Below are 12660 nucleotides of genomic sequence, written 5' to 3' on the forward strand. Positions count from 1 at the left end.
CAGGGTGGACTGTAAAGTATTCCTGTTTCAATAAGATGCCCAGGTGGCCATTTTCAAAGCCATCGTCCTCCTGGGTTTGGTCTTGAGAGATTGGCAAGCACAAAGTTCACTTTTGTCTTCCGGTTCCAGGCCTTCAGCTGAACCAAAAGGCACTTACCACTTTCCCAGATGTGGTGCTTGTGCGGCTGTCCACACCCTCCGTGCAGTCAGACAGTGACATCACTGTTTTGCGACACCTGGAGAAGTTGGGCTGCCGCTTAGTCAACCGCCCACAGAGCATTTTAAACTGCATCAACAAATTCTGGACATTCCAAGAGCTGGCTGGACATGGGGTCCCTATGCCAGACACATTCTCCTATGGTGAGTCTCCTTAAACTATGGTTGGAATTTATCTTCCCAATCTCTTGCATCTCTGTTTTCTTTTCCTAGAAACCTTCTAGTATCTCATGTTGCTTTTCAGTGGAACTCTGTTCATCTTAGATGATTCAACATCTTGAGTTTATACCATAGCCATTCCTTCTGTCTGAAATGCCTTTGGATCTTTATTAAATTCATTCAATAACCTTTTATCGGGTGCAACTGTGTACCAACCACCATTCTAGGCAATGGGGCTATAGCAGCAAGAGTCCTAACCTCCAGGCATTCCCAGTTCATTATATGCAGATGACAGCAAATAAACAGGTCATTTCAGTGATGTGATGTAAATGACATGGTAAGAGTAAGTGCAAGGTGAGTTAGTGGGCATAGAGGTCAATATTGTTATATACACAGTCCTGCAATAACAGTGACCTTAGGCTGAATGGGTATGGGAGGGAATGTGGGAGTATGCCCACAATTAAATAAAAGGCTGACAGAGGAGATTTATCCATGGTTATTTACCTATGCTACAAACATATCCAAGAATGTGATGGAGCGTACAGGGGGCAAAATTATGAAAATGTTTTATACTTTACCAAACTCCTCTAGGAAATGACTTGCTGGACCTGGGGGTTCAAGATCATAGTCTCAGGGGACACCAGAGTCAATGGCAAAACATATTCCACAAAGATGTTTTATATTCTTTTCTGAGTAATGACTGGCATCTTAAAAGCTCATGAGTGGCCATCTAAGATACAACTCTTGGTCTCTTCTTGTGCAGAGGAAAGAAGAATGATGAAAAGTGAAGATGCTTGGAATATATTAGTCCAAATGGACTATTGGAACATGTGACCATCAGTCATCATGACCCTGAGACCAAAACAACTAGATGAGCCTGGTTGCCATTACCACCTGTTCTGAAAGGGATCACATTAGTAGGTCCTGGGTAGAGTGGGAGGAAATGTGCAACAAAAGTCTTAAAAAGACCAGGCTTATTGGTCAGAAAGAGACTGGAGGAACCCTGGGACTATGGCCTTCAGTTACCCTTCAGGTCTAGAACTGAAGTCATCTTCATGGATCAATTTTCAGCCAGGCAGTAGATAGGTATATAAGGGGAACAACAACAATGGTGTGGTTTGCACACCATGGAATGGTCATCCATTCAAGGTCAATGGTTAGCATTTACCTAAGGACAAAATTCCAAAGAGTTGAAAAGAAGGTGAAATGGAAACCAGAGTCACAGGGAAGAAGTGGGATAAGTAATGGAAATTGTTATTGAAATGAAACAAAGTCTATGATTTGTTGTGTGTAAAACTGATGATCTGCTCCCTAAACCTTCACTCATTTCACAGTGAAAAGCTAAAAGAAAAAAAAGGAGGGGAAAAGAGTGCAAGGTGGTGCAGGGGTACATAGGTAAGTCCACAGTATAGTTGAGAAAGCATTGATGAAGGCTTCCCCAAAGCAATAATCTAAACTGAAATTATCCAGATAATGGTAAAAGGTGAGGGAGGGGGGCAACAGTTTAAGCAAAGAGCAACATATACAAAGACCTTGAGGCAAGAGCCCTGGTGTGGCATTGTAAGATAAGCCCTGGACTTCTAACCACAACATTGGTGGTTCAAACCCACCAGCCACTGAAACTTTGCAGGGTCGCTATGAGTTGGAACCTACTCAATGGTACTTAACAACAGAGGCAAGGGAAAGCGTGACCTAACAGCTAATCTAAGCAGTTTGTAAAATGTGAAGGGAGAGAGTTTTGATATAAAACTGGGAAGATAAGGAGGAGCCTTATACATTATGCAAAAGAGATTAGGATTAATCATGAGAGCAATAGGAAATTATTGAAGGCTTTAAGCAGGGAAGTGTCCTGATCATAGTTAAAGTTCAGAAGATCACTCTGGCAGTACTATGGAAAAGAGAGGAGACAAGGGCAAAGTGGTGGTTGTGGTGATATGCTGTGGAGTCGGTTCCGACTCATAGTGACCCTGTATAGGGTTTCTGAGGCTGTAAATCTTTACGGGAGCAGAAAGCCTCATCTTTCTCTTGCAGAGCAGCTGGTAGTTTCAAACTGCTGACCTTGCGGTTAGCAGCCCAACTCATAACCACTATGCTACCATAGCTCCTTAATGGCAAAGTAGAGATGGGATAAGCAGTGAGGAGGCTTTTCAGATAACCCAGGTGAGCAATGCTCATCTAAACTACCATGGTCAGTGTGAAATGAAGAAAAGTGAACAGGTTAAAGAATTATGAAGATAGAAATAGTCATGATGATTGATTGGATATGAAGAACACAGAGCGGAATCAGTGGTGACTTACTGGTTTCTGGCTTGTATTAAATGTATAAATTTGTATAAATTAAATTAGATGGATAGTATTAAAGCAAACATTCACATAGACTAGAATATGAGAGGGAAGAAGCAGACTGGTGGGTAATGGATAGGAAGTTTTGGGGAAGAGATGAGTCCAGTTTGAGACATGTCCTCTCTGTAGTGTCTATAGGATATGCAAGTGAATATTCAACAGATAGCAGATAAAAAATTAATCTGGATCTCCTGGAAGAGGCATAGATTAGGAAACTGGATTTGGGAGCATTCATAAAGTGAAGTCATAGAATTGGATGTGATTACTCAGAACAGGGAGAATGCAAAGACTAATCAAAATGGAATCATTTAGCGAGTAGGTAGAGGAAGAAGACCCTATAATATAAAAGAGACTAAGTAGGAGCAGTCAAAGAGGAGAAAGAAGAAAGATCACAGCAGCCAACAGAGAGGACATTTCAATAAGCAAAAGTGTGTTATTGAAAGGGCAAGTAACATAGACACTGTGTACACTGGAAGTAGCAGCAGGGAGTTTAATGGAGCCATGAGGACTTTAACTTCAGTACAGTGATGAGAGGAGTTCTGGCGTGGTGCTGTAGGATAAGCAATGGACCTCAAGGTCGGTTTGAACCACTCCTCGGAAACCCTATACTGGGTGGCAATGAGTCAGAACCAACGCTTCTTGTTAAGAACAGTACTTAACAACAACAGAGTGATGGGAATAGAAGCTAAACTGTCATGGTTAGGAAGTGAACGTGAGATGAGGCACTGGATACAGTAGGTTTATATAACTTCCAGGTAGCTTGGTTTCAAATAAGGTTACAAAATTGTAAGTAAGGAAGGAAATAGAGTCAAGGAACAGGAATTTAAGATGGGAGAGAACTGAGCATGTTTAACTACAGATGACATTAAGAACTGGAAGATTGAAGTTACAGCAGAGAGGGGACGCATGATGGTACAGGATCTCTAAGGAGGGGGGAAGGCTCAAAGCAGGTGCACAGATGGCTTTAGATCAGAAGTTTCTCTCTTTCCCTGGCCTTTAAGGGAAGAATAACAAACACGGACTCTAGGAAGAGTTAAGATTGTTGAGGAGCTGTCAGGAAGTTTGGAGGTTCCTTATGAAATATCTTCATGAGGACACATATTAGCTATGCTAACGTCTTCATGTTTTTGTTTCTGTTGTCTCTTTGTGCATATTTTTAGCACTTTTGTGGGCAAAACAGGTCTTGTTCCAGAAATATCTTGCTGTGGCAAGCAGAGTAATGGGCCCCCCAAAGAAGTCTGCATTCTGATCTCTAGAACCTATAATTATGTTGGGCTATATGGCAAGAGGAGATTAAGGTTCCAGATATAATTTGGTTGCTAATCAGTTGACCTTGGACTTGGGACAGTTATCTTGCATTGTCTGTGTGACCCTGGTACAATATCAAGGGCCCTTAAATGTGGAAGACTGAGGTGGAAAAGAGTCAGAGGGAGATGTTACTACAGGAGGTCAGAATATGAAACTAAGGAATATGGGTAGCCGTTAGAAGCTGGAATAGGTAAGAAAACAGAGTCTACAGACAAGAATGCAAACCTGTTGGGAACCTTGATTTTAGCCCTGTGAGATCTGTGTCAGAATGCTACAGAACTGTTAAGATAGTTCATTTATGTTGTTTTAAGCCATCAAATTGGTGACAATTAGTTTCAGCAAAAATAGAAAGCTGACACACCACAATATGTATAAAACTCATCCATCACATTTTTGAGACTAGAAAATAGGCTTGAAGGACATTTGAGCAACCCAGATAATGTCTCAAAGCCTCAACAAGCATCAGGCTTCACTCACTTAATGGATAATAGAACCCTCACACTGTCATCTAGAAACTAGTTATTCTTTTTCTGGAATATCGCTTTTAAAAAATGATAGGCCATTTTCAGTTCCTAGAGGCTGTCCCCATTCTCTATCACATGGCCCTCTCTACAACATGGCAATTTGCTCCTTTAGTGACACCATCATGAGAGTCTTTCTAATGCATTATCCTCTTCTAAAGGGCTCACCTGATTAGGTCAGGCTCACCCAGGATCATCTTTTTTTATTAACTCAATTAATTGTCTCATCATGGGAATGCTGTCCTATCATAGTCACTGGTTCTTCCAGTATTCAAAGGAAGGGGGTATATAGGACGTATACACCGGGGAAGTCCTAGTGGTGCAGTGGTTAAATGCTCGACTGTTAACCAAATGCAGGAGAAAGATGTGGCAGTTTACTTCGATAAAGATTACAGACTTGGAATCCTGTGGGGCAGTCTTACTCTACATACAGGGTCACTATAAATCAGAATCGGCTTGACATCAGTGCACACACTGGGGATAGGAATCTTAGAGTCATCTTAGAGTTATGACTACTATAGCCCTTAAAAGGGGAAAAGTACCTCCCTATTGGATTACTGTAAAGATTACCTGAACTAAGGCATGGAGGGGAACCAGTGATGACTTACTGGTTTGTGGCTTGGGAAGCCAGATGGATAGTATTAAAGCAAACATTCACTTTATCACATAGAAGCTATTTGATAAATGTCAGATTCCTTTTATCTCTCTGCCTCAGCATTTTATATTCCAGGAGCATGATACACGAGTGTTGGGCTAGATGGGTTTGAATTGCTTTGGTCAGAGAGACAGGAAACTTCACAAGAATTCCCACAGAGGGAACAGTGCTGGACTGACCGCTCCCTGACCATCAGCCTTACCATCACTGACCTTCACCTTTTCTTGGCAGGTGGGCATGAAGACTTTTCAAAAATGATTGATGAAGCTGAGCCCCTGGGCTACCCAGTGGTGGTGAAGAGCACGCGAGGACACCGGGGTGAGTTCTGCTCCCCTAGGCTTCCTGAAGCTCTGCCCAGGCAAGACATCATCAGCCAGGCAGCAGTGTTGCTTGGAGAAACGGAGCTGACCCATGACGAGCTCTGGTGTAGTTCTCAGCTTTGTCCCCTCTGTCCTTGCTTTCATTTAACCCTTATTATCTCCTCCAGGGATGACTGCAGCCAACTTGTGACTTGACTCTGGTTTCCCTAACTCCACTCCAAATGCACGTTCTACTCTTTCTTGGTGTCATTTCTCTGAAACATAGATCTATTTCTGTTACTCCCTTGCTCAAAATCAAAAGCTTCCCAGGATTCTGGGTTGTCTGTTAGGCAAAGTCCCTATTCCTCCTCATGGCACTGAAGGCTCAACACAAACAGCCCTAACCTTCCTTTGCAGTCTTCTCTGCCCACAGTTCCCAAATGAACCTTCCATAATGCAGCTATTCCAGAATACTTCTCATTCCCCAAATAGACCAGGTCCTTCCCTCACTTTGAACCTTTGCTCTCTTTCCTTTGCTTAGAATTCCATCTTCCTCTGCCCACCTGCACATCCTTTAAGACCAACTAAGATGTATTTATTTCTTTTTTGTTGTTTAATAGCAAATACCTGATCTTCCTCTCTCTCTCCCAGACCATATTAATTGTTCTCTCCTCTGTGTTTCCATATAGCACTTTATATAAGCTTCTAAGCATATACTACACTTAAGTTTTTATATGCCTGTTCCCTTTATTAGACTTTGAGCTGCTCAAGAGTTAAAACCAGGTCTATATGTCTCTGTCTCAGTAAGGCCTGATACAGTGCTCATTACATAGTTGTTGTTAAGTACTGTTGAGTCAGTTCCAATTCATAGCAACCCTGCATAGGATTTCCAAGGTACAACTAGTGTGCTTGAACTGCCAACCTTGTGGTTCAAACTAACTTTGCAGTCCAACACATTAACCCTCAGCACCACACCAGGACTCCCTTTACATAGTAGTGACTCAGAAATTGTTGCATAGGGTGTATGTATGCAGCAGAATACAATCCTCTACAGGAGCATGGAGTCCTGGTGTGGCACTGTAGGATAATGCACTGGACTGCAAGGTCAGTGGTTCAAATTCACCTGTCACTCCTCAGAAACCTTATACAGGGTCGCTGTGAGTTGGAACTGACTTGATGGTGCTTAACAACAACAATAGGAGCATATGAGCATGTACCTCTTTTTGGTACCCAGGTGGCATACTTAAGGACTCAAGGCATCCTGAGTTGGGGGAGGTACTCTAAACAATCATGGAAGGGGTAATGGTTATAATTTTAGAGACTGTGAAATAGAAATGAACCAGACACATACTGTACTTTCAAGGAGTTCAGGTGTGCAGGCATTAGCATTTTTAGTCATGTGATGAGCACCGTATCAGGCATGCCTGAGGCCAACTCTGCCAAGAGACAGGCAAGGCTTCTTTGGAAAGAAAGGAAACTTAAGTATAAGTGTGGAATTTGAACTGGTGAGAATTAGAGAAAAAACACACAGAAGTGCACGTATAAGCAAAGCAACTTCAAGTAGAGGAATCCTATTGAAGAGCAAGGAAAAGAATTTGGGTAGCAAGGTAGAGTTCATTAAACTATTTGGATAGATTAAAGTTCTGAAATCTAGTCACTCACCCAAGAATACCTATGATACTAGTTAAAGAACTCCAGTGGTATTGTAAGATAAGCACTGGACTGCTTGCTAACTGGAAGACTGGCAGTTCAAACCCACCATCTACTCCACAGGAGAAAGATGAAGCTGTCTGCTCCCATAAAGATTTACAGTCTTGGTCGCTATGAGTTGGAATCAACTGAACAGACGTGGGCTAGTTTTTGTGATGCCAGTTACTATTCTAGGCTTCTAGGAGTACAGAAGGGAACAAAACAAAAATTCCTGCCATGAAGAAGCCCATGTTCTAGAAGAAGACAGATAATCAAAATAAATTAAATAACACATACTATGTTTTAAAGGAGTCCTGGTGTGGCACTGTGGGTTAATGCACTGGACTGCAAAATTGCTTTGATCCGCAAGGTCAGCAATACAAGCTAACCAGCTGCTCCTTGGAAAACCTATACAACCTGAAGGTTGTCTTTTTGTTGTCTTCACAGTATTTTGTAATATATAAAATTCAATATTTTTATTTTGATGAAGTCCATTTTATCTGTTCTTTCTCTTGTAGCTTGTGATTTTGGTGCCATAGCTAAGACACTGTTGCCCAATCTAAAGTCATACAGATGTACCCCTCTATTGCCTGTTAAGAATTTTATAGGTGTAGCTCTTACAGTTATGTCTTTCATCCATTTTGAGTTCATTTTTGTATATGGTATGAGGTAACAGCCAATTTTATTCTTTCATATGTAGATATCCATTTGCACCAGTAATGTTTATTGAAAAAAACTGTTTTTCCCCCCTTGAATGGTCTTGACACCTTTGTAGAAAACCAATTGACAAGAGAGGGGTCTAGTTCTGTTCCATTGATTTATGTCAGTATAACAAATGTGTTGATTATGGTAGCTTTTGTTGTTAAGTCCTGAAATCACACATTGTGAGTTCTCCAACTTTATTCTTCTTTTCTAAGATTGTCTTGCTTACATTTTAAGATCAGCTGGCCCATTTCTGGGGAAAAAATTTCAGCTGGAATTTTGATATTGCATTTAATTTGTAGATCAATTGGGAAGTATTACCATCTTAACAGAATAAAGTTACTCAATCCATGAACATCCTATGCCACTTAGATCTTTAATTTCTTTCAGTGGTGTTTTGTAGTTTTCAGTGTACAGGTCTTATACTTAATTCCTAAGTTTTACATATTATTTTAGCAGAAAAAAAAAATGGATGTTTGAATAACAAAGTTCTTCAAAGTTAGACTGGTGGGTGGGAAGCAATCTGAAGAAGGCAGTAGAGGAGCACGACTGACACTAATCTCGTGGACCCTTATTTCCTTCATTTTTAACTCAGGGGAAGCCATTCTTGTTTTCACACTGTTGATAGCCTTTTCCTTACACAGTGTGATAGGGCCAGGAAGGGAAGTGTTAACATAAAGACATTAGTTATTGGACCTAACAATACAAGTCTTAAGTGTGAAGTATAATTAAAATGATTTAAAAAACAACACCAAATTGCTTGCTACATAATTAACAACTCTTAATGCCCTCCTCTGCTTTTTTATTCCCCTTGCTTTAAAAATGCTGTTGTTAAGTGTTGTCAGGTCGGTTCCGACCTATACTGACCCTGTATAGGGTTTCCAAGGAGTGGCTGGTGAGCTTGAACCACTAACTTTGCTGTTCAAACTGACTTTGCAATCCAGCACATTAACCCACAGAGCCACACCAGGAGTCCTGCTTTAAAAACATATCTCTGTTATTAGCAACAGACTAAGCCCCATATTAGAACCTTGGTGTCAGAAGCCAAGGAACCAAGTCCTGATCTCTGCCTCCTGTTTCTGCTGCAATCCTACTTAATACCTACAGGATCTCTAGTGCCTGTAACTAAATCCTGGCCATCTGTTGCCAGATGTCAAGATCCTGGTGCCAGATGTCCAGTTGCTTGCACCTCCTCTCATTGACTGAGGCTTAGAACACCAATGCTGCATTTTGCTCACTCGCAGGACTTTACCTATTTCTCATCCTGGACTTGCTGGACACTGATTGCCCACTTAACTGCACAGCCTCTGTGGCTGGCACTTGCACATATGTAAGTCATTTGTCCCCGTCCTCCAGGTCTATCAGGTGTCTAGATTCTAGCCATTGCAGGAATGACTGAACCCTGGTTATGACATGTTTTCAATGTGAATTTTTCAATCTTCTATGCCACAAGGGCCTGGTGCCCATCACTTTTTATTTTATGGTGCCCATCCTTTTAAAGTAGTAGCACAAAACAGGAAAACTATTCTCTTGTTCCATGCTTGCTCAAAGGAATGCTCAGAAAGGATCTGCTCATGTCAGATTTGCAGAGCAAACCTATCAGGTACCCCCTCCTTGCTCAGATCTGTAAAGGGAAAAGCAGATGCAAAATAATTACAAAAACAGGTGATTTAAGCAGAAAATAAAGAATTTGGGACCAAGAAGGAATGTTTTCCCCAGAGATTAATACAAGTATAGACCATTCCCTTAGGAAAGAAGTAAGTATATCCAAATAAGAAATTTCTTATGAGTAAAATGAGGAAGGCTGTCTGTTAGTGGCTCCCTCCTTTGAGTTCCCATAGTATTTTATTATTATTATTATTTTGTAAAATAAGTGTTTTATTCACATTCAAAGATTTACAAAATGGGAAGCACCAAAATAAAGTCCAAAATGGTATTTCTTAGAAAGAGCATAAGTGCACATCTTTTATCAGAACTTTGTACCAGGTGAGGAAAGAGCATGGGTGTACATTTGACTGGTTGATATCCAACATGCTCTGTAAGACCCATTTATGAAGAATTTCTTTTGACTGAGGTACTCAACCTTAGCCACAATATCTTGCATTCTAAAATTGGTTGTGGCAATAATATGGACGGGCCACCTCAGAATGTTGTAGCACAAGTAATTTTAGCTGAAGGTGTAATCATAGGTCATGTATTCTGAAAAACAGAAGCAGGGACCTGGGATAAAACCAAGTCTGATTAAAATCTGTGATAACCATTCTAGTTATATTGAATGCTGCCTTCTAAATTTTAGAGTGTTTTTTCACACTTCCCCCTTCTGATCATGCATCTCAAATAGACATTCCTTGAACACCATTTTAAGAGTGTTTCCTTCTGCATGGAATTTTTTTTTTAAGGTTTTCATTATGGATTGAGTGAAAGTTTACAGGGCAGAGCGTAAGTTTTATATCCAACAAATCATATACCTTCTTTCATTACGATGACTATAATCCCCTCCATGTACCATCAGTTAACAGTATTTCTCTCTATTCACTTTAGCTTTTTTTAAAAAAAAAAAAAAAAAAACACCACTCAGGCATATATGATAATTTGCACCTCCAAAGGGCACATTCTGCAAGTCTGCCTCCTGGACACCAGCTCTTAGTCCCTCTTTTCCCACTGCAGAGTCCTCAGCCGCTCCTCCTCTCCATGACCCCATCTCTGTCATCGCTGTTACTCTGGATAAGGTCCCACATTTTGCTTGTGATCTTCTCCCTTGATGGTCCTAGGGTCCTCTGTTTCTGGACTGTAAGATTAACCACTCCCCTGTTTTTGTTACAAAACTTCTAACAATTATTCACTATCGAATCATACGAATCTTATCCCCATCTCTTTTCACCAGACCCATCGAGACAAGATTAAAATGATTCAGTGGGGACTCTTTCTTCCCACTGCATATTCTTAAACTAAACTCCCTCTTGAAACCTTGTAATCCAGTCACTTCGTGCCTTTATTGCCCCCTCATTTTAGGTAGCCAATATCTAAGTTGCCCTGTGTACAGAAAGGATAGCATTGGTACTTGATAGGGATACTCCTTCCCTCTCTGTTGGTATTTAGAATTACTACTTCCATGACTATAGGTCAGGTTCATTAAATTGTAGCAATCTACCCTTGTTTCCTTTATCCAAAAAAAATACACACACACACACACACACATATATATATATATATTTTTGTAATCTTCCTCTAGTTGAGTTCTGATTATAAAGCCATTGAGGCTAGGTCAAATGAGCACTGTCTGTAGGCTTGGGTGTTCCCATGTATCTCCCCACATCAGCTGGACACTTCACTTACAGCTCTAGCCCCCCATGGCCACATCCTCATCCATGGGCTCAAGTGTCCCCAGGTCTCACCATACTTTGGAGCAACCAGCCCTTCCTCTTCTCTCTCTCATCTCCAGGTCAACGGGAGTCACTGGACTGTGGTTGAACTCAGCCTATTTCTTCATTGCTGCCCCTCCCCCTCTTCCACCTACCAGTAGACGAACGTGGTTGCCAGCAAGCCCACATGCCTGTTCGTGTGTTCCCTTTGAGTTTCAATCTTAGAGGGGAGTTCGTTCTGAAGGAACTCAATTGCCTGCTCTGATGGCTTCCTGGTAAACAGCTTGCTTATTCTTGTAGTAGCCAGTCATGCTGACATTTTTGTTTTGAGTTTTTCCTGACGATCTTTCTTTGAAGATGTATCTTCTGTCACTCTAGCTGTTCCAGGATGGTCTGCTTGTCCTTTCTAGTGGGAATGTCCCACCTCAGAAGGTTCTGGACAGGACTCAGGATTCCATCCAAGCTCCTAGACTCTGCAAAGGCTTTGCAAGAGGCCTGTTTCACTGGGCAAGTTCTAGAACCCCTTTTAGGTATTCCAGTCAGCCATAGGCTGAAGACAGGCCCACAAGCCTTCTGCAGTCATGCTTCCCAGCATTCTCTTCTATCCTTCTGAAGTGTCCACCCCACAACAGTGGGAAAGGGAAACCAACATTCACAAGACAGCCAAGCACCTCAGCACCAACTCCCCTCTTCAAACTATGCCCAGATCCCTGCAACACAGAGCCCTGCGGTTCCAAGGCCTAGCATGCACCGCCATCCACCTCCGTCCCACCCAGGCCACGCAAACCCGTCCCAGTGTTTCCCCATCCATCCTGTTCCTCCACCTCTTCCCCCCTCTTGTATTGCCCTCCCCAACACCCGAACTAAACCCACCACCCCAACCCCACTGTTGTGGTTATCTTACATTCCATTAACTCTTCCCTCCATTTAAGACAGTCTATTTTATCCTGTAATCTACTTGACCTTCTCACCACCTGGATCTCTGTTCCTCTGTGTTAACCTTTTTTCACATTCTAATTGTTTTGATCATAGACTGACCTCCCAGATTCTCTATTCTTATCATTTTATTCTGTTCTTGACTCTTCATTTATTAATTGATTTCAGGGTGATGCTGCCATGTGTGTCATTCTGTAGTTGTTGTCTGTTCTTGTTGGTTCTCAGTCCACAGAACTTCCTTTAGGGTATTTTTCATAGCAGGGTTGGCTTTGGAAAAACCCTTAGCTTCTGTTTATCCTGGAATGTTTTGATTACAACTTCATATTTGATTGGCAGCTTTGCTGGGTAGAGGATTCTTGGTTGGCAGTTTTTTTTTTTCTTTCAGGGTTTTATATATGTCTCCCCATTGCCTTCTTGCCTGCATGGTTTCTGTTAAGAAATCCAAGCTTAATCTGATTTGCTTGCCTTTG

At 41.5% G+C, this 12660-nt stretch overlaps 1 protein-coding gene across 1 annotated transcript in view; it reads left to right on the forward strand.

Moving 5' to 3' along the window:
- The window catches only part of RIMKLA (ribosomal modification protein rimK-like family member A), a 36706-nt gene that overhangs the window by 17637 nt on the left and 6409 nt on the right, over positions 1–12660 (forward strand). The window contains exons 2-3 of the mRNA XM_006839641.1: positions 130–360; positions 5434–5520. Of these exons, the coding sequence (XP_006839704.1) occupies positions 130–360; positions 5434–5520 (318 nt within the window). The remainder of the gene's footprint in view (positions 1–129; positions 361–5433; positions 5521–12660) is intronic.

Source organism: Chrysochloris asiatica, unplaced genomic scaffold (genome assembly GCF_000296735.1).
Source record: "Chrysochloris asiatica unplaced genomic scaffold, ChrAsi1.0 scaffold00026, whole genome shotgun sequence".
Taxonomy (NCBI): domain Eukaryota; kingdom Metazoa; phylum Chordata; class Mammalia; order Afrosoricida; family Chrysochloridae; genus Chrysochloris; species Chrysochloris asiatica.